Source organism: Rhamphochromis sp. 'chilingali', assembly GCF_963969265.1.
Source record: "Rhamphochromis sp. 'chilingali' genome assembly, chromosome: 4".
Lineage (NCBI taxonomy): Eukaryota > Metazoa > Chordata > Actinopteri > Cichliformes > Cichlidae > Rhamphochromis > Rhamphochromis sp. 'chilingali'.
The window spans coordinates 8,073,283-8,094,782 of record NC_137948.1 but is presented as its reverse complement, the minus strand read 5'-3'; the positions used below and the strand labels follow the sequence as shown (position 1 = coordinate 8,094,782).

Here is a 21,500-nt window from a genome sequence, read left to right as displayed (position 1 = left end):
TAGCTTCAAGAAATGACCTAGTATCCAGTCATTTGAAAGCCATGAGTTTTGCCCAACAATATCCCTATTTACAGGATTTAATACAGAGAAAATCAGCAATTGCTATTTTTGGACTTAGATGGGAAAGATACAAAGACTTATTATTACTTGTATTAGGTTGTGTTTGTATAACTTAAGGTGGGATTTTATTATGAAATTCCATTTCTGGAAGCGAATCATAAAACTGTCCTGGTGATAACAGTGTAAAAGAGTGTTGCTGTCATCATGACTTGTCTCTACGTGTGTCTGCGTGAAGGTTGCCAAGACCACGGTAGAGTCCTGCTGCCTTCACCAAAATTCTTAACAGTAGCTTTGGCTCTAAGATAGAGATCAGAGGACAGCTTAATGTTTCCGCCGTTTAGTGGTGACTGGGGTACCGTGGGAGCAGATAAGCAAATCCCACACTGTTGCATCAGTGGTGATAGTTTTTTTTTTAAACAGACATTTTTGGCATTTTTCCCTTTATTGGACAGCACAGTAGATGGCAACAGGAAGCATGGGAGAAAGAGGGAAAACGACTGGGAGTTAAATACCGCAGAGGTCCCGGGCCTGCAGTTAAGGTGGAGGACTTGTATTTTAAACAGTGAGACCATTATTTAGCTAAATTAAAGCTGCTGTGTGTGTGTGGTTTTTTTCTTTTTTTTTTTCTTTTTTTTTAATGAGAAAAATCTTTTGAATGAATCGAATTCCTCAAAGCGAAAGTCTATTAGTAGACACTTGGAGCCTTCAAATTAACTTCACACTTTTATTATTCAGGTTCATTTCAAACTATATTTAATTTGCATTCGAAATGGAAAGTCCAAACGTCACCTACAGGCTCTTGAGAGCAGATTACGATGTAAAAACCATACACAATCAAGGATGATATTGGAAGCAGTGTAGAATTTCTGCTACTTGAGTTGGCAACTGTTGTATGAGCTTCACAGGGGTAGATGTCCCATTGCCAGAGCTTCCAATGGCAGGGCTCCTCTCTTCTTCTTTTTCTTCTTTTTCTTCTTCACCCCTTCATCCTCCCACTCTCTCTATTCCACCTTTTTCTTCCGGTCGTTAGGCCTTTTTCACTCGCTGCACATGCAGTAATGTCCACAAACAGAGAGGGCTTTGTGTTGTGTCGAGGGGGAAGGAGAGAGAGAGATTGGAGTGTGTGTGTGTGTATGTGTGTGTTTGTGTGGTGACGATGGTGGGGGGTAATGGGGTTCTAAGTGTTAGCCTGCACTTCTAACGAGCTCTGATGAGCAACAAGCTGACATTCCCCTCGTTAGTGCGGCCTCAACACAAAAGCACACACACATACAAATGCACACACAAATGCACAGTGTATATACACACATGCAGGAAGAGCTGTGCATGAAAATACACAAACAAATGCCAGCTTTAAATCGGTGACACACAAGCATATTTACACACACACACACACACACACACAACTATCAGAGATCTTGTTAGATGTGCTGCTCGAGCTGCTTTCAGACTGTGTGAGCAGGCGCGTTTGTGGCTCGTTTAGCAGAAATAAAAGACAGAGTTTGAGGCTCGTTTCGTATTCATCTGTCAGGGGGAGAAATATGATTTTACTAGTGTCATTTGTCCATTTGTTTGTCTGCCAGTAAAGAATGTGATTAAGCTTGGCAGAGAGGTGGATGAAAGACGAACAGTTTTGGTGCAGCTCTGGATCACCTTCTTTAACATTGGGAGAACTGCTATTGGTGGAAACCTGCAGTCTGCCTCTTAGTTCCCTTCTTGTCTTGTGACAGATCTGATTCTAGAGCCTAACTATTACGCAGTCGCGCAGCACCCACACACAAGTTGCAGACTTCAGTGTGTCAGGCTCCTAGTGGGACTTTAGTTAGGCATTTAACTTCTTTGTCTTCTTAGACATATACAGATACGCTCACACACATACAGACGCTAAAGAACGTGTTGAATAGTACACACAGACCTTTGTTTCAGAATACTAATGTTTAAAACCACAGAGAGCTATTTTAGAGACCATCACCAACCAAGAAAAAAAGAGCTACCTAACTCTAACTGAGTCAACCATTTCAAAGCAAACACATCATTTTTAACTGGTCCTGGAGGTTTGAAATCTGCAGTGTACTCGATTGAACTTAGTTAACAACGGTCACAAGAAATGTTTCAGAATAAATGCACAAACACCAAGCAATTCTCACAATGGGCCGTTTGTGGCTGTTTGCACAGTGAGCTGAAAGAAAACTATAGTTGGAAGAAGGTGAGATTTTTCTCCACTGTGCAGTGTTGAGCTTGAAGACAGGTCCAGCAAAATCCCAGTGGCACAAAAACAGGGAGTGTTATTAAATCTAAGAAGTAACTGGTGCTGTAATATTAAATCATTTTGATGCTTCCTAATAAAATAAAATGAAGAGCTTTATTATCTGTTAGCTCAGGCCAGTTTTTAATGCATATTATAAAGGTATTGTAAAATTTGGGTATTTCAAATGACAAGTATATATCATCAAGTGTACATAGCAAAATATTGAAATGTCTTCTATTTGTTTTGTCAGCATTTTTCTGCATTACTTACAATTGTTTATTTAATTTGTAGACTTGGTCATTTAAGTAGAATGCATGCAAGTCTCCTGAAATCTCAATATAACTCTAACTGAAGTTAGAATGCAGTTTTACAGAGGAAACTACAGTGTTTCTTTTAAAACTTTATTTATATCCTATATGCAATTCTGAACACTGGGCATTTAATAGATGGACATTTCTTGACAGATGGCTATTTCAGTTTAATGTATGTGGTTTTTGTCTTTTTTAGTGTTCTATTACATTTAAGACATTAGCATTATCTATATTTGTTTCAGCAAATGATCACCAATGAAGCAGAAGAAAGTGCTATTGCTATTAAATTTATTATTAAGCATAGTTAGAATAAAGCCACATATTAACTTTATCTTTATAAGGATAAGGCATCATCAAGTCTTGCTTTTGGTTTAATCCTTGTGCTTAACTATGACATAGATGAATTAAAATCTTAGCTTACATAGAGTGTGATTTACTTGTCGTAGCAAAGACTCAGTGCTCAAAATGTATTAACATTTATTATTGGTCTAGACTTGAAATGCCTTTTATGACCAAACATGTTAGTTACTTTAATTTATCATCCTTTTAGATGTTGTTTTTGTGTCTATAACATCTGGCTGATGAACACAAAATTATAAAATGCTTCATAAAAACATCAAAATTAATCAAAGCTAGGAATAAGAAGTGACCTCTATTTGTTTAACAATTTTATACTGGAATGTAAAAAAACGCAACTACCATTTTTCATTAGACCTTCTCCGGGTTTTTCTTTCCCACTACTTTCAAACTCCATGCCCTGCTTGTAATGCAGGTTATCTGTTGAAACAAGACTCACCCTTGGTGACATGGTTAGGGTTAATGTATCACATTTTGGAAAGCTTCCTTTATCCCTACAGAGTATATTATACAGCTGTTTTCAGAGGCTTCAGGGGTTGACAGCAGCATTTACTAATGTTTACTACTAATGTTTATCAAAAGAGCCGTTTTGGGAAAAATCTGTATAGAGCCACAAAAAATGCTTGTTATGAAAAAATAGCGGTCAAAGGACTCAATACTATCCTCTGTAAAATGCACCCAGTGGCATGTAAAGCCACCTTTAGTGGCAATAACTTGAAGTAATTGTATTCTGTATGTTTGTATCAGACTTTCACATCAGTGTGGGAGAATTTTGGCCCACTCTCCTTTATAAGTGCTTCATTTCTTTCAGGTTGCAGGCATTTGTTTATGCACAGCTTTTTTTAAAGGGCCATCCAAGCATTTCAGTGAGGTTGAGGTCTGGACTTTAAATGGGCAACTGCAGCACCTTGGTTCTTAATTTTCATCCATTCTGTTATAGATTTGCTGATGTGTTGGAGGTTATTTTGCTGTTTGTTGGCCAAGCTTTAGGTGTTACAGGTGTTAGGTGACTGTGGTATTGTGTTAACACACATTTGAATGCCCTAGACTATCAAAATCTCTGCTTTTATACAGGTGGTCACAGTTTCTGATGATCAGTTAGTTACAAGGTTGCTATTGACACTACACACGTTTAAGTAAGTCTAAAGAATCAGTTACCCATCCCAAATTTGTATCAGTAAAAGGGCCACATGCCTCGTCTCCTGTACTAACACATGAAGTTGGTGTACTTTATGTGTAATGCTGGTCGAGTACAGGTGGAGTTTCCAAACATAAAAGCTCTGAACTGTAAAATGAACTTCATGTAGTTGTCCAAAAATCTAACTCTATCTTTCTATTCAAATTGCACCAGAATGTGTTTTTGACAGAACACTTTATGTATAGATTTTAAATGAGAAAACATCCTGTTCTGCAGTAGACTGAATCTGAATGCATTTGACTTTTTTATCAGTGATCAGTGTGAGCGAGGTGTTGCTTTATTCTCAGTCTTCACCCCTGGGCCAAGTGGAGGAAAACCAGCAGAGATGAGTGTGGGGTAATAGGGCAAGTACATTCACTGTATGTCAAGGCACGTTGAGGAATGCAGCTACTTTTCAACTGTCATAAACAACCTAATCATGGCAACAGACACCAGTCATAGCTGTCAGCTGAATGGAAATATTGCTGCAAAACACTGAGTGTGTTCCTCCCTATTTTGCTTTTTGTTGCCCTCCCCTCCGCCATCGTGAATGTCAGTTTACTCTCCACGCCCCAGACAAGCGTGGGGCATACTAAACAGTTGACAGAAGAGCACAATGTGTTGTAACACATTCATCCCAACCCTGATTTTATGTGTGGGTGTGTTCCTTAATGGCAAGGGGTCTCCCTCCGCAGCCTTGCCTACGCACTTGTCTCAAGTGTGTGTTTGTGCGTGCCTCTCTGCCCACAGCAGTGTGGGTGGAATAGAAATTATACAAGGGTGGGTGCAAAAGCAGAGACAGAGGAGGGGGAGAGCATTGAGGCAGGGCAAAGGAGACTATAGAGAGGGAAGAAGAGGAGGAGGGGGGATAAGAGAGAGAACCATATCTAGCGACGGCGACATTCTGTAGCGTTTTGGACATTTCAAAGCCATCGGGCTTTGCCACTTGTTCTGCGCAGACACGCACATTCAACAGCTGATGACGATGTGCACGGAGGGGAGCTCTCACATGCAGTGCTGAGGATTACTTGTCTCTTCCTTCATGGAGCAGCAAACTTCAAGCGCGGATTCTGAAACGGCAGTTGATCCTGTGAGTAAACGAGCTGCGTGCGTTTGTTAAGGAATCTATGCAAGTGTGTGCGAGATGCATCCTAAATATTTAATCCCAGTAACGGCTCTCTGGCTTCTGTCATTTGTAGCATCATAGCTTTGTTACACAATCTTGACTTTTTCAGAACAGTATTGCTGGAACAGATGCTTAAAGTTCAGTTGAAAATAAAAATGGATGTTTGTGTGAGTTTGAGTCATAAAATCATATCTTTCTTTGGTAATTGCTATGAAAGGCCTTGCCAAACTTCCTGTTTACTGACACTTCTCTATTTTGCTGTTGGCCTCTAGGCACTATCGGCATCCAAAACATATTTATTTAAGTTAAAATGAATTTAATGCACTCAGAGTTTAGTTGTGAAGGCTCTCTCTGGAATGACAGATCATGTGATCATGCACAACCCAATCAGCAGGCTCCTTTTGGCTCTGTTGAAGTAAAAGAAAACCTGTTGATTCTTTTCTCGAGTCCTCTGAATCCATTCATCAAATTGGTTTTTTAAAGCCGTTTTCTAAGAAATGTCCACTGTGTTGCAAAAAGACAATGCAAAAACCACCTCTTATGCAAAGTATAAAGGTAGTGGGTCAGTTATGTTGTCAGTGATTCTGTATTTATGTACCCTAACACAGCGGTCCCCAACCCCCGGGCCTCGGACCGGTACCGGTCCGTGAGTCGTTTGGTACCGGGCCGCGAGAGTTGAGGCTCAGGTGTGAATTGTATAGTTTTCAGGGTTTCTATCGGTTTTCAGCGTTATTTTGTTATCGTTTTTATCGTTAACTTGGTTTTCCTGGGTCTTTTCATGTGTGTTATGAATAAATCTTCTTTTTTTCGGTACCGGTACTAGTTTTATTTTGTTGTATTTATCCGCGACACCTTAAAGGCCGGTCCGTGAAAATATTGTCGGGCATAAACCGGTCTGTGGCGCAAAAAAGGTTGGGGACCGCTTCCCTAACAGGTCGGTGGTTGTGTATGAGTGTGTGTACACATATTAAGTTTTTTGTCAGGGAGTTTTGACACTGTGGTGGAAGGCAGCACAGAGCATAATTTCACTAAACACAGTTGTGAGAAAAGAGCAGCCTGCCAGGCCTCTGACCCGGCACACACAGCACAGACACACACATTCAGGCATAAAAAAACTCATTCATATCTTAAAAAAGTGAAAAAGAACACCCAGAGATAAGAACCTGCACACACATTTTTCTGTGTGTGTCTGTGTGTACTCTCAAAGTGACTGTTTGTGTGTGTTGTTCCTCGTGATATCCCCTGAGAGCAGAGTGTGTTAGGGAAGGAAAATCAGATGACGAGACAATGAGACAAGATCAACACTGCTCCTGTACATGAAACACCGCAGGAGGCCAGCAATCACATTAGACGCAGCTCCACTTTCAAATAAACACAAGTGTTTCTTTTTTATCTTCAACAAGTGCCAGATACAGTTTACCACATCAGCACAGTCAAACTGTGTCATGTGATAAGTCAGTCGATAGATTGTGTTTTGTTAACTTAAATTGTCAAAAAATGCAGATAAAATGATAGGAAAACAGTGTTTGAACCTGTACTTTTTATCTCTGTTAAACAAGTGTTTCAGTCAGTGGAATCACAGTTTACTACTACCTATATTTGCAGTTTTAATGACAGCAACATGAGTCGTTGTAATTCAAATACCAAACTGAAAAAATGTGTCATCTTAAAAAAAGATCTGAAAGTCACCAGTTTCAAGAGTGAGCTTTCAAAGGAAACATTAGGCAGTTTGCAAAAGGAACAGATGCACAGTTAATGGTGCGTCAAGTACAAATACTGCACAGCTGTCTCATAAAGCAGATATTTTGTTACGTTTCTACCTTTAAATAGATTTTAACCTCATTTATTTCCACTGTATCTTATAATCCTGGCAGTCACTATTCATTATTAGCTGATTCACTTCCATACTTTGATTGATCTGAGATTGACACAGAGTATGAATTCTGTCTTACCTAAGTGGCAACAGCAGGGGGCAATGTTGGGTTATTGTCTGCAATAAAGGGCAACAAATGGATAGATGCCAAACTAAACCCTTCTTAGCAGGAAATAAAATGTGTTCTCTTTAATAAAGATGGTTTGTAACTGAGCTGATTGATTCTGATTGCAACTGAATTCCTGTTTGCTGTTCGTTATCACCCCAATGAGCCTTTTTCCCCAAACATTCAGCAACATTGAATTTACATGCCAGTTACTTTCTGGATTTCTGGATGTAAGATTTGTAGGCTTGAAGTATTTTACAGCAGTATTTCACTATACTGCATCTATAAAGACTGAAAGAGGTCAGTGAGACAGTTAAACCTGGTGATGGAACATAGACTTGGATTGCAGCGTGTCTTCAAATGTACTTGTTTACACATTTAAATAATACCCTATTAGTTATATATTTCAATAATGTAAATGTTTCTAAACGAAGACAGTGTAAGAAGCTTTGTTTTACTCTAGAAGTGCAAAAATGTGTGCTTAATAAGGACTTTTCACATGCTTCTGTGTTGGATAAGCATGGGTCTATCTAGGGAGGAGAACACACAAAGGAAAAATGCTGCTTGCTCGACCATAGGAATTAGGATGAAGAGAGGAGTGAGAGATGCGACATTTCTTTGTCTAACGTCTTCCTTGTTCTTTTGTTCTCTCAGCCTCTGCTCTTTTTTTCTTTCTCCTTTTATCACCAGGATGCGGATTTAGCCAACCTAAACTTTGTCATATCCCTCTCTTCCTGTGTGGCGCCCTGCCACCTATCTCTTCCCTTGTGTTAAGAGATTTGTTTGAGCACAGGTTTCTTATCATTACTCATGGTTCTTCCCTGTTGTCAAAGATGTGTGGCTGACCAGATAGGTGTTTCCCAAATGGCACAGCTAGGATTTAATCAGTCTGGCTTTACTAGCGTTTGTGGTGCATTTAATAAAATCAGCTGAACCAGAGAAACTTGAACGTTTTTAAAAATTAGACTTCATCTGGGCAGTCTCCTTTAGCACTAAAAGCTCTGGTAATTAGTGCTTGGCAGCACCTTCAGCCTTTCTCTGTCAATGTGTGTAGAGTGGTCGTGGGGGCGCTGAGTGCTGGAGCCATCTCTGATGTTGCTATGATACAGGGACGTGTAAGGTTAACATTAACAATATGGCACAACATTTTGCGCTCTATGGCCTCAAATGGTGCTTGTGGCGTAGAAAAGAAAGGAGAAAAATGTCCTGTTATGGGCCAGTAGTCATTGAAATTTTTTTTTTTTCCATAGAAAGTTGAAGGAAATGTAATGGGCATAGGGCCCAACATAGCTTCTACTGTTTACTGGTCGTCTTACTATTTTTAAGGGTGAAGCCAAGCTTTTTGGTGCTTTTTTGAGAGGTGTCACATTTTAGAGCCTGAGATAAAAGTACAAAAACCCAAAACAAATATTAAATAATGACAAGGCTTTAAAAAAAAACAAAAAACTGTTTGAAGGATATTTGGATTCTCCGTAACATTAAAACCCAGTCCATAGTTGTAAAGAAGAAATGTAGAACTCCTAAACCAGATGTTAATGAACTGTCATTAAAAAATAAACAGTTTTAACATGTGAACTCTGTGCAGTATTGGGAGAATTGTGTTCAGACCACAGTTGTTAAAGTTTGGCAGTTTTTATTGCTTGTTTCATTTTGGTTTATGTTACTTTTAGTGGTACTTTTAGTTTATTTTACTGTAATATGGTGATTATTTGTTTAAGGGTAAAATATGAGAAAAATCATAATACTACATAAAGGTGTTTTTCGACAGTATTGAGGAAATTTACCAAAAGTCCAACTATATTTTCTGTGTGTTCATTTTATTTTAGTTTGTTTTGTAAGTGCAAACTATTATTTGCATTCATTTTTGACTGTTTGTCTATGTTTACTTTAAATAATCAAGATTAAAAGAATCTTGATCTTGTCATTGCCTTTGTGACTCTTAGTCCATAGCTGGTGATATTGGAAATGTTTGGTTTAAGTGTAATTTATAGTAGTGCGTTGATATGTAATGGACGATGTTGTTGTTTGCATTTATACTTTTGCGCTTTTGTGCCTGCATTAATCAGAACTGTTGGACTTGGAGCTAGTAAATCTTGAACAATTACTTTTACTGAAACGCAGAGAGGATAGAAGACTTCCAAACTATAACCGAGTGTATGTACGTAGTCAGAGCTATGAAGATTTTATTAACCTAATGAGCAAGCTAGACACAATTCAATTGTATGACAGAGGTATTATCCTTGTGCAAGTCAATATACTGTGTTTACATGGCTTATTACTACCAAACAACATAGTTGTTGCAGTCTGCATTGCCATTACTTGTGCTTGGATGTCAGGCTACAGTGTAGGGTACAGACTTAATCCCTAGTCTATGCTGCAGATTTAATGTAGCACTACAAATCAATCATTAGGTAAAGGTGCTTGTCTCATTAACTTTTTCCTTTGCTGTGAATCCACTGCACACTACACAGGTAACATTTGTATTCTCATATTCAGCTCTTTTGTTTAATGAAGAAAAGAAAATGGGTTGCACAATGCGTGTGACATAAACACACCGCACAAACACTGCTAGCACAGTGTAACACAGAGCCAGCTACTGTCTGCTGGACTCCAAGCAAATTAAAATGACACAGTCATTCAGTGGATGTGTTGTTTGAGTATAGAAATGAGTCATCAGTCAGTTAGTCAATCAAGACAGTGATACCAAAAAAAGATCATGTTGATGTGTAGGAAAGGTTTAAGAGACGCTCTTTCTTTCTGACAAAACAGGAAATTAGGGGGAGTGAGGTAGGCCTAAGGCCATGTGCACAAGTTCAATTGCAGTCTTTGTTTATGTGTGCGTGTGTGTTTGTGCGCAGAAGTAGGCCACTCTGTCTTGTGAAGTGCTTTGCTTTCACTTGACCTTTTAGCAGACCTGCAGAACTTCCAATCATCTCTTTTTGAAGCAGCTGCTCGAGATGAAAGTCTTCTGTCCTTCTCATGATACTTGTGACCAGACGAGAAGTTGAATTTTCTCATACCTGCGCCTGTTTTTGATTTGAACAGGGAGGAACAGGAGAAGCGTGGAGAGGTAATGGCCTTGCTGCAACATGATTGGCAGACTGACCTTTGTTCCCTCCCCTTCTCAGTAACTGCTGCCTGATGGGGGCGTGTCACTATGGAAACTGAGCCGTGTGAGTGTGTGTCAGTGTGTGCGTGTGTTTGCGAGAGAATGGAACTTCCTAGTCAGTCTGTCAGCTCAGCGTGTGGGAAAAAGAGGGAGAGCTATAGAGTGCTGTAAGAGAGGAAAAGGACGTTAACAGTGTCTTAATACGACTTTAACAGGCAGTTGAAGCTAATTCTAAGGTGTGAGTGTGCGATAGACTTGCTGAGTTATGGCTCCATCCAAGTTAGCTGTCTGCAAAGATTTCAAGTCCTAGATAGGTCCTGAAGAAACTCCGTCAGTGCACATGAGTGATTGTGTTTTTGTGGTTCAGTTATGTAGATTAAACAGTCACTGGGTTTCCTCCTCTTTGAGAGGGGAGCAGGATGAGCCTCAGGAAGAGGCTCTCCTTCAAGCGGGTCTGGAACTCCAATACAGTGAGTAATGCATCCACACGTTCACACACAGTGCTTTACAGGTGGCATTCACAGAGGAACTGCTCTTCTAGTCAGTGTTTTTTTTAAATAGAGTGGAAGTGAAAGGAGTGGAAGGAGAGTCTTAATTCTGTTATTAACTCATTTGTCGATCAATGCTCATAGAAGCATCTTAACTAAATATTCAAACATTACCTGATGTTTAAAACCATTTTTGATAATACTAATAAAAAACAATAACCAAGTCTTGGTTTTGATTTGTCTTCTGTATACTTTACAAAGGGATGGAACAAGGTAGAGAAAGAAACCGAGAGTGTAAATATCATTCACTTCATTAAAGTGTTGTTCTGCTCGCTACAAGTGAGACGGGGAGAGATAAACGGAAAATGGGACCGTTACCATGAGCAAGGTACACGGTGAGGAAAGGGAATCTATTACCTTCAGCTGAGGAAAAACAAAGGGACAGGATATGAATGAAGACAGAATAAGGAAAGACTCCTGGGAAAGGAACAGGGTACAAGTTAAAATGAACAAGTCATTCTGTCTGTTATTTTCAAAAAGAAATGGTTTGGTGGTGGTACGTTTGCATAGAGATAAAGTAAGACAGACTAACAAAAATTTGAGGCGGCTGCTTCTCTTCCTCTCAAAGCCAGATGTCTTTTGAGCCAGAGCAGGAGGCAGACAGAAAGAGAAGTAGAAACAAAGCAAGAGACTGTGAAAAATGTCGGAAAAGATCTGCTTTTTGTAGGCTCTTTTGGTCTTGTGTTTTTTCAAGAAAGTGAGAGATAACAGCTGTAAGACAGTGGAATGGTGAGCTGAGTCAGAAGTCTCACTTCTTGTGAAGTTTGCTTAATTTAGCACATCAACTGCCAGCTGTGAGAACATGTCTGCAGGTGTTAAGCCAGGGGTACTCAGTCAGATTCATATGTGTTTACATCATGTTTCCTCCTTTGTCTGTGTGATAGTAGTGTGTTTAAGGCATCAAGCCAAGTAAAACAGAAATTTATCACCGGGGCAGCCTCTGAGTCACACCTCCTGTGTGGCTCTTTTGTGGGGAAACAAACACTATCCGCATTCCTTCCTTTCATTGAGAGTGGATATTGATTTCTTAGTGCGCTGCAGGGATTTATCCTAGAATTCCAGAGGATACATATTTGCAGGGATGTTGATATAGGCAACTCAGAGAAGCTACTCTGTGTTATTTATTGATTTGTATATGTTTTTTGGTTAAATTGTTAAATTTGATACTAACCCAGAGGTTCCATGGAAGACGTTCTTGCTCATGTTCACAGCTTCACACCCTTTCTTTGACTTTTGTTTGAAACATTACAACCTAATCAGCTTGTTCACTCCATCCTTGCCTCTCTTGAGTTAAGCTATGCTCAAGCTAGGCTTTCTCACAGCCCCCGTCCTGGCAGGATTACTCTGGTCTTCTAAATGGCAGCCACTATTCACCTCATATTTAAAAGTAAACACAGTGGCACGCACACATTGAGACTGTTAGCCCAACAGCTTCCTCCTCAGATGGATGTGTGTGTTTATGAATGTGTGCAGTCTGAAAATCTGTGTTATGAATTCTAAATCAGCTTTTATGGACAGAATCTCTGTGTGTGTTCGTGTGTATGTTTCATTTGTTCAGTTATGGGTGTGGTCTCCTGTAGTGATGTAAAATCACAAGACATGATCAGCACTCTTTTATATTTTTGTCATCTTTTACTCTAAGAGTAGAATCTCTTTCCTTTCCAAGGGTGGCCGTTTAAGTTCCAGTGTTTGAGCCAGGAACAGGTTCCTGTCGTACAAACAGTCTAGTCTTTGTGTGTGCGACTGCATATGTTATCCCTCACACTTTCTCCCACAGATAGACATTTTTGTTCACCTTGTTAAGTGCTACTGGTCACTCTGTGTGTCATCCATTAAAACAGAATGTCCTTTTCTGCCGTCTGCCTAAACGCTCAAACGTAAACAGGGCATGTTTCGGAAACTTGAGGTTGTTTAAAGAGACTTTTATTACATTCGAAGTTTCAATATTATGACCCTGTAAGTGAGCATTTGTAAATTGTACAGTGTGCTTAGTCATAGCTTGAACCCGACGTCCAGGCTTCATAACAGATGATGTAAGTCATACGTTCCACGCTAGTCACAGCTAATAAAGGATTTGGACCTCCACAAACAATAACCACCAACAGCAGAGGCGGCAAAAGCACAGATATTCTTTACTTAGACAGATGTTTAGATACTTCTGTTCTTTACTCTGTAAAGTGAAAAAGTACAGACTTTGAAATGTAATAAAGTAAAAAGTAACTTTTTAAACGACAGTTCTAATATGATCTATTTTTATGCAATGTAAATTAAAGCTATATTAATGTAATAATAAAATATTAGTACATGGAAATACTTTGCATTCATTTGCAAATGTAGGTAGTAAAAATAAAAGTTTTCAGAACAATAAATACTCAAGTACAGTAATGTACCTGAGTACATTAACAAAGTATTTGTGCTTTTTTTGCTTCTCACCTTTAAGAAACAGCCACAGATGCACACACACAGCATAAGCAGTCCAGGCATGTATCTGCAAGGTGGCAATTTGTGTTCAAGGAGCTAAAAGCAGGATAATGCGGGTAAACACACAAGTTTTGACCTGTAGACTAAAAAATACTTTCCAACCTCCATGTAATGTAACCTACTGAATGACAGAGTCACAACACCACACCCTGTTCCTACTGAAGGTAATTAAGTCTTATGTATGAATCCAATTTTTCTCTTCTAAAGAGGTCCCGATAAGCCATCAAATGGAAAAACGTGAAATGACTGTTAATAAAAACATAGCCTTGAATTTTTGGTTCAGACCAGGGTGTGTTGCCACTAAATGTTGCACAATCATGTGATTCAGCTTTTATCTTTTGTTAAAGTGGGTGTCACAGTGATGTGATCATTGTGTAACGGTCTACAACCCTTCCACTGTGTCAGTATTCAGTGCACATGGCTTCCTAGAATACCAAAATAAGCTTATGAAGTTTTTCACCGAAAACATTCATTTTTGTGAATTTCCAGATCAAAGTCGTGATGTGGTTCGTTATGGTTGTTTTCCAGTATCGACTGTTTAGTATAAATTCATCTGTGAGTCAACAAGAACATCAACAACTGATGATAAAAAGTTACATTAAACAACATTTCTTAGTTTCAGCTTCTCAAAATTTAGGATTTTAATTGAACATGTTTGTGTTTCTAGGGATTTGACAACAATTTGAAGCCATCACCTTGTTATCTAGTTCACTAAGTTATCTAAGTAACTGTGTTTAAAAATGTGGGGCACTCTACCAAGCTGTTTTGTTTGGGGGGGGGGGATTCCACCTGGACTGGACATTTTTTCTTTCCTTTTTTTATTTCGCTTGTGTTCTTAGTACTCCACAGGACAACCAAGGATTTTAAAAAAAGAAACTGGCTGTTTTGTCATCGGTCACCAATATCCCAACCTCTGAGTGCCGCAGTGGTGAGCACTGTCACCTCACCATATCAGTGGGTTTAAATGCATCAATCAGCTAGAGCCTTTCTGTGTGGACCTCGGTTTTTCTGCTTGTTAATCATCCTAAAATTGACCATACTTGTGAATATGAGCATGAATTGTTGTCTGTCTGTGCTAAACCTTGCTACAGACTGGCAACCTGTCCAGACTTGGCCTGCCTCTCAACCTATGAGAGTTAGGATAGGCAGCCCTAAATTGGTTAAACAGTTTATAACACAGACGCATTTTCAAATAAATGTATTGTTTAAATGTTTTGCAAATAATTTCATCTTCTTTTTAATTCTATTTTCCATTGTTTTTGACTCTCACACGTTGTTGATGAGATTAGCTTTATACTATACGTATACATATATATGATGAAGTTTGTAGTTTCAGTTTGTCCACTTGTAATGAGAACATTAGATAAAAATGTTAACTAAATGCAGATATCATACTAGTCAGGTAGATTTGTATCTAAATGGTTTTTTTGTCCAAAATAGCACAGAAATGGGCTTTTATGCAATATAATATCATAAGGGATTCTAATCTGAGATGTAATGTGTTATTTATTAATAAGAAAGAACCATTATCTGCAGCTCTGTCTTGCTTAACCAGAATTGACATCCTACACATAGTTTCTGCTTTTTTCCTACAACAACAACAACAACAAACAAGCTCTCCACAACTGTAATCGTGATCACCAGTCTCTAAAGTTGTGTCATTTTCTGCTGATCTTATCAGTGCGTTCACCACAATACACATGAAAGGCCCACTAATATCTGTAAGAAACCGATCCTCAGCCTACATTATAGAAGATGTGATAATAACTGAAACCAGTGGAGGCTAAAAGTAGCACACGTGGCACCTATGAACTGGCAGCACATTTGTTCCTTACAGTGGGATATACATTTGAGAGTATCCTACTTAAATTGAAGTATTTTCCATCTACATATCATCTCTACAGATAGAGGCTTGAGAAAGGAACTCGAAGAGGGAATGTCTGAAAAGCCCCAATCGTTCTCTGTGGGCTGTCAGGAATGACCCGGACTTGCCAAAAGAGGAAGGGAAACACCACTGGAATGATTGAGGAAACGAGACGGAGGGCAAGAATATGAGAATGATTTAAGGAGAAGGGAATAAGTGAGAGAAAGGAAGAAAGACTGGGGCTACAGCATTCTGGGAAAAGAATAAACAAAAGGAAGGAGAGAGTGAAAATAGGCTAGAGGGGGAATCAAGTGAAAACGGGGGAGAGGGGCCTCGATCAGGGGCCAAACCTCTCCACCACAGCATGTGTCTGGAAGTGATCATGCTAGCGCTGAATTGGGGATAGGGGTGAACACACACAGATTCATAAATGCAAAAAAATGCATGCTACACACAAAAGACACATCTTTGACAGATGTTGGCCATATGCTTACATACTGTAGGCTTCACAACTACAACAAGGCCAGGATGTCTTGACCCACAGAAACACACATAGACACAGTAAATGCTGTTGGGAACGTGTGAGTTGTGAATCTGATTTTTGCTCTAATAAGTGTAATCACTTTGTGTCTCTGGTAATTTTTGGTTATCCTCTCTCGTGGTTGTACCACAAACAGCTGCTTCAGAATAATCTCTTTCCATCCACTGGCGCCAACCTCTGTACTTCAAGGGACAGTGTGGAATTGTTAATCCCTGAGAAACTTTAGCCGTTTTCACACATGTACTGCAGCCCTGACCTTTTCTCGACATCACTCAACTGAGCAGCATGCGGGGATGTTCGATTGGACACTAGCCCGTTTTTATCCTAGCAGCTCCCTGGTAACGCACTAGCGAATGAGCATCCCGTGTCCTTCCTCTTGCACTCTCTATCCAGGCAACTCCCTTACCTAAACCACACATGGTTTTTCCAGTAGTATATCTTAAGAGGACAATTTCCTGCTGCATGTGGCAAAAGACAACTATAAAAAATGTTCCATCCTGATTCTTCTAAAATTGTAACTCAGTGCAGTTTTATTTATATAGTGCCAAATCACATATACCGTTGCACTTTATATTGCAAGATAACAGCTCTACAGTAATACCAAGAAAACCTCAACAATCAAATGACTCCCTTTGAGCAAGTACCTGGGGACAGCGGGCAGGGAAAAAAAATCCCTTTTAATAGGAAGATACCTCAGGCTCAGGGAGGGGCAGACATCTGCCTCAACTGGTTGGGGGTGATGGGAGGAAGACAAGACAAAAGACAGACTGTGGAAGAGAGCCAGAGATTAGTAATAACTAATGATTAAATGCAGAGAGCTATATAAACACATAGTGATTGATAAGGAAGCACTCGGTGCATCATGGGAAACCCCCAGACCTACGTAACTTAGGGAGAATTCAAGGTCACCTGAAATTGTTTGATGTTTATGTATGAAAACATCTTTACACTGACAGAACCATCTGGGCAGGACTAGATCTGATTTAAGAGAGGAAATAGCCAAAATTCAACAGGTAGCACATACACAGACAGCACCAAGGGTTCAAATGAACTAGATGTACCCAGTTTGCATATTGAATATGAGTCTGGATATTTTAGAATTTTAATGCTGTAGGCTTATTACAAATAGAGAATGTTATTGTTTTTGTAAATTGGTTAACGAGTGTTTAGGTGAACAAATCTATTAGAATAGCAGAACTTCCACTTCAGTATTTTAGTTACTGTAAAATTTGCATAGTTTGGAACCTAATGTAATGCTCAGTTGCAGACACTGCCTTTTTTTAGACTTTGTGGTGCTTCTGTTTTTATTTTAATACCAGTTTCAGTTTTAGTAACTCTTTTGAACACAAAGGTGTACTCCTACTGTTGACCTTTTGTCTTATGCTGTTCCCTATCTTAACTCCTCAGAGACACATGTGTCTAAAACCAAATCTAGGCTGCTGGTAGAAATCTGGGTAATTAAAGTGAATATGAAATAACTACAACTAAAAGGGATTTTTTTTTCTTTTTTGAGATAGCATCACTTTTCTCTCTAGTAAAGCTTTCAGTTTGACAGTAGGCACATGAGGCTGCAGCTCAAAGCTTTATTGTATAATATAAAAATGATCTTATAACACATTAATTTGCTTTCTAATGAATGATTTTATTATTCAGTAAACCTTAGCACGGAAAGAAACAATGTTATTTCACACAACTTGTTGTTGCATTTCTAAAGAATGGACTGTGTGACCTATAGAAACTTCTGCTCATCTGGAGAACACTCTGATGTCTGTGCTGAGTAATGACGAGCTCAATAAAAGTTAATTTCCCAAAGGTAAATGCGCTGTAGGAAATTCCTACAGATCACTTCGGTACCAGGCTGCTCTCTTAACATGAATAAACAGAAAGTTTGCCATTAGCAAGGGTAGCGGTTAGATTAAGAGCATAAAAAGACACATATTGCAAATTAGGCTCCATTTTGAACCCTTTTTTTTTTTTTTTTGGAGTTTTCAACTTTCTCAAACCATTTTTCTCTTTCTTCCTTCCTTTCTTTCCCTCTTTTGTCTCCTGCTCGGCTTTGGCCTGAGTCACACTGTGATGCATTGTTCCACAGTAATCTACATTACTGATGTCTGCGTTGAGTGATCTCATCCTAGCTCAGCATGTCTGAGAGAAAAACCCACTGTACGCCATATGTGTGTATTTCTGAGTGTCGTTTTGGGTCTGTGTCAGGGAAATGTGATATTAGGCTGAAGTAAGTTTGGCTTGATTATGTGTCTGTATTAACATCTGCGTGTTTGTGTTGTTGAAAAACGTTAAAATGGAGATTGAATGAGTTTCTTCATCTCTCTGTTTGTGATTGTGAGATAAGCAGGGAAACTTCACACCTGCCTATTGAAAGGAGACGGGACCCATCCTTAACCTTTTCACACATACACCCAGACAGTAGGCCCCACCCTTTTGAGTTTTCTTGTAGAGCAAGCGCAGCCAGTTAACAGACGATTCCACCCACGCAGAAGACAATGAATGTGGGTGCTAATCTGGCTGTGTCATGATGTGAAACTGTGTTGATAATGGAATCATTCCTATTAGAAACTCAGTCAGTCTGTCTGTGTCTCCATGTGGCCAAAAGTGCATGCTCTGGCCTCTTGGGCCTCATGCCCTGTGTGAGCTGATTTTAATGTGTGTCATCTGTGTGATGAAGAAAGATCCTAACTCATGTCTTTCTGCTTTTTACAGTCTGCTGCAGTCTCTGATGGAGGTGAGTAAATATGCCTTAAATTTTTGTATTATTTCAGTATCATTTTCAGGTCTTCTTCTTACTTGAGCTGGGGAATTTTATTGAAAATTTAAAGTTTTGTGTAGTAATTAGAAGGGGGAAAAACAACAGCACTAAAATAAAGGGAAAACAAATGCTGTTCTGAAATCATTTTAGAAATGGTGATCTTGTTTTGTCTTGCACCATAACTTTGATGCATCAATTTCTCTGCAGAGGTGGCTTTTACACCACCTTCAGTGCTCCGACTCTGTCCTCATCAAGCTGGGACATGTTTAGTTTTGCTGTTTTTTTTCTACGTTGCAAGTTCAGTAAAATTAAAGTAGACATTTTTCAAGTGCAGTAAATGCACGATAATGGAAAAGAAAACTCCATTGTGAGTTTTACCATAATTGTACAAAACCTTGCATTCTTGAGTTGTTAGGATGCGGTTCATTTAGCGTGTATCGAGTATTTTATCAGTTTAGGTCTTGCGTTTCATCGTGGCCATGCTCACAGTAGCACCCAGCTAACATTGGTCTGCTTTCAATAACTTCTCTAGCAACAGGCGAGCTAGTTTGGCCTGCTTTTCTGCCACACCTGTGCTTATTCTGCTGCTGGTGGCTGGCTGCAAGCTAAATATAAAGCCAAATTTGTAAATATAATAACGAAGCAACTGGTAGGTTTTTTTTTCTGCTTCTGTAATCCTTAGAAGCGTATTTATGATACAGAGATGTAGATTAGATATAATGGTTCACATATTACCACAGTGTAATATTTAAAAGTTAAAAAACGCTGCAACAGTTGTACTAATACAAACTTTCAGACAAAGTCTCCTCCCAGGTGACGAGATAGAACTTCACTTTTTGTCATCACGGTTTGCAAATATCTGTGAAGAAGCCTTGATCAGATTCAGGCTGCCAGTTTCCAGGCTGAGAAGGTGTTGCAAAGGGAAGGCGTTACAGACGCTGTTTGATCATTCGTCAGTGGTTGTATAACTCACTTTACATATCTTCCCATGGTGGGGCTATATAATAGGCATTTTTTAACGTCTGTGCCAACAAGATGCAAAAACTAACAGTTCCAGTTCCGTGAGATTTGTTGGAAAGCTGCATAGGATGTGCTTTTCTAGTGTTTTGTCATTGTTGTTTTTCAGTTGTCTTGGTACTGTTGTTTTAATCAGGATGACAGACCATTCACACAGTGTATTTTCATGATTTGTTAGACTGGCTCTAATTTGTGATAAACTGTGCTTTAACACCCCATAAATGTATATGAAAGATAAATTTTATGGCAGATGGGAGATAAAAGAATGCAGAGGAGGTGAGAAACAAGACGGGGGGTGGGAAGCGCTGAATTTTATGGTGGACGTGTTTACTGTGAGCTTGAATGTAGAAGTGTTTATCATCACTTTTTCCACAATGCATGTCTCTGGAAGATAGAATGTGTTGTTTGTGAGACTTCTCTCCTTTAATATTTTTTCTTGCATGAGATAGGGAACATGACAACTAAGGGACTAATCAGGTTCCTCATTTTGCAACGGTGTTCTCGTTTTGTCTTGTGTTAGATCACTGTCACCAGGATCAAGTGAGAGAAATGTAACTCTGTGCACACACACGCCGTATGGGTAAAATCACTATACGTTATGATGCATAAATTATGTATATCGAGTAGATTTTAGCCGGCTTACCTCCTGCATAATGTAGGAGCCCATTTCCATTGCTCAAGTCTAAAATTGCCTCATTTCAATGCTTAGACTGATTTATTGAAAAAAATTAAAAGAATGTGTAAAATGTAGCTTTAAATCATCTCCTTATATACCAGCCCTGATGTAGCCACTGGATTCCACCAGATGCGCCACAACATCTGTATTGCAGGCCTCATTAGCCTCAGTAGTGGCCTTCCTTTAACAAGCTCCTCATCAATACTGCAGCGTGTGCGTGTGTCCGTGTCACTATGTATACGCGCGCGTGTGCCCGGCATTTTTATCTCCCTTCTCTCTCGGCTTTGAATTATTCATCTTTCTGAGGCCTGTGTGTGCTTGTATCGGTTACCCTGGCTGGAAGCTCACAGAGCTGTGTGAATGCACATGCAGGTGCGTGTGCATGTTGTGACCTGACTCTCTCTGTGCTTTCTCAGGTTGTCATCCAGGTTGCTCACCAGCAGCAACCTCTCTCTCTCTCTCTTTCTCATTATATCCTCCTTCTTTTTCCATTTCCCACCTTCTCTCTGTTTCTCTTTTGGTGTAAAAGTGTGTGTGTGAGTGTGTGTATGTGGGCCCTTTCTTGGACTATGCGTTCAGCCCTCTTGTGTTGGAGTTCATGAGGGGCCCCGATAGGGGGATTATGGATGGAGGGACTTGGTTACCCCTTAGGATTCGCTACTTGCCCCGCTGGCACCACACAGGCTCCTACCAGCTTTACCCAGGTGAGGAGATAGCTGGAGCTTTGAATACTTGTTTTTCCAACTGAAGGAAATGCAGATTTTGTTCACAGGGAAGCAATGAAGCCAACATGTTGGACAGCAGAAGGTTTTTCATGTTGAAAATTCAGTTTGGTTTTTTTAGGCCCGTGAAGGAAGTTAAAGAAAAATACCACAAGATGGAGATTGCTTGTTAGACAGATGGTTTTGGAACTACCAGTTGACAGGTGGATAATAAATGAGTTTAACCTGTCTGTACAGCAGCTGTTAATGTTGTAAAGTCTGAGTAGGGCAATGATTGAGTGTTGTGGTTTTCCTACAGTTCACTTTGTGTTTGCTGTGCTGTTTCTCATCTATTGAAAATTAAACGGAATTTCAGTGGAATACCGAGTTAGAAACTTTGTGTCAGTTTTTTTTTTTAAATTTCTGTTATTGGACAGAATCCTAAGAAATTCCTTTTGTAAATCTTACTTTACTCATCTCACTCACTGCTTATCATAATTGTCACTGTAAAATGCCTTTTAGTAACAACATTAAAATTTTG

General features: G+C 39.4%; 1 protein-coding gene across 8 annotated transcripts in view; it reads left to right on the top strand.

Annotated features, from left to right (window-relative positions):
- The window catches only part of rgs12b (regulator of G protein signaling 12b), a 47,229-nt gene that overhangs the window by 13,561 nt on the left and 12,168 nt on the right, over positions 1-21,500 (top strand). For all 8 annotated transcript variants that reach the window (XM_080881429.1, XM_080881427.1, XM_080881428.1 and 5 more), the window contains exon 6: positions 18,520-18,541. In XM_080881429.1, coding sequence (XP_080737555.1) covers positions 18,520-18,541 — 22 coding nt within the window. The remainder of the gene's footprint in view (positions 1-18,519; positions 18,542-21,500) is intronic.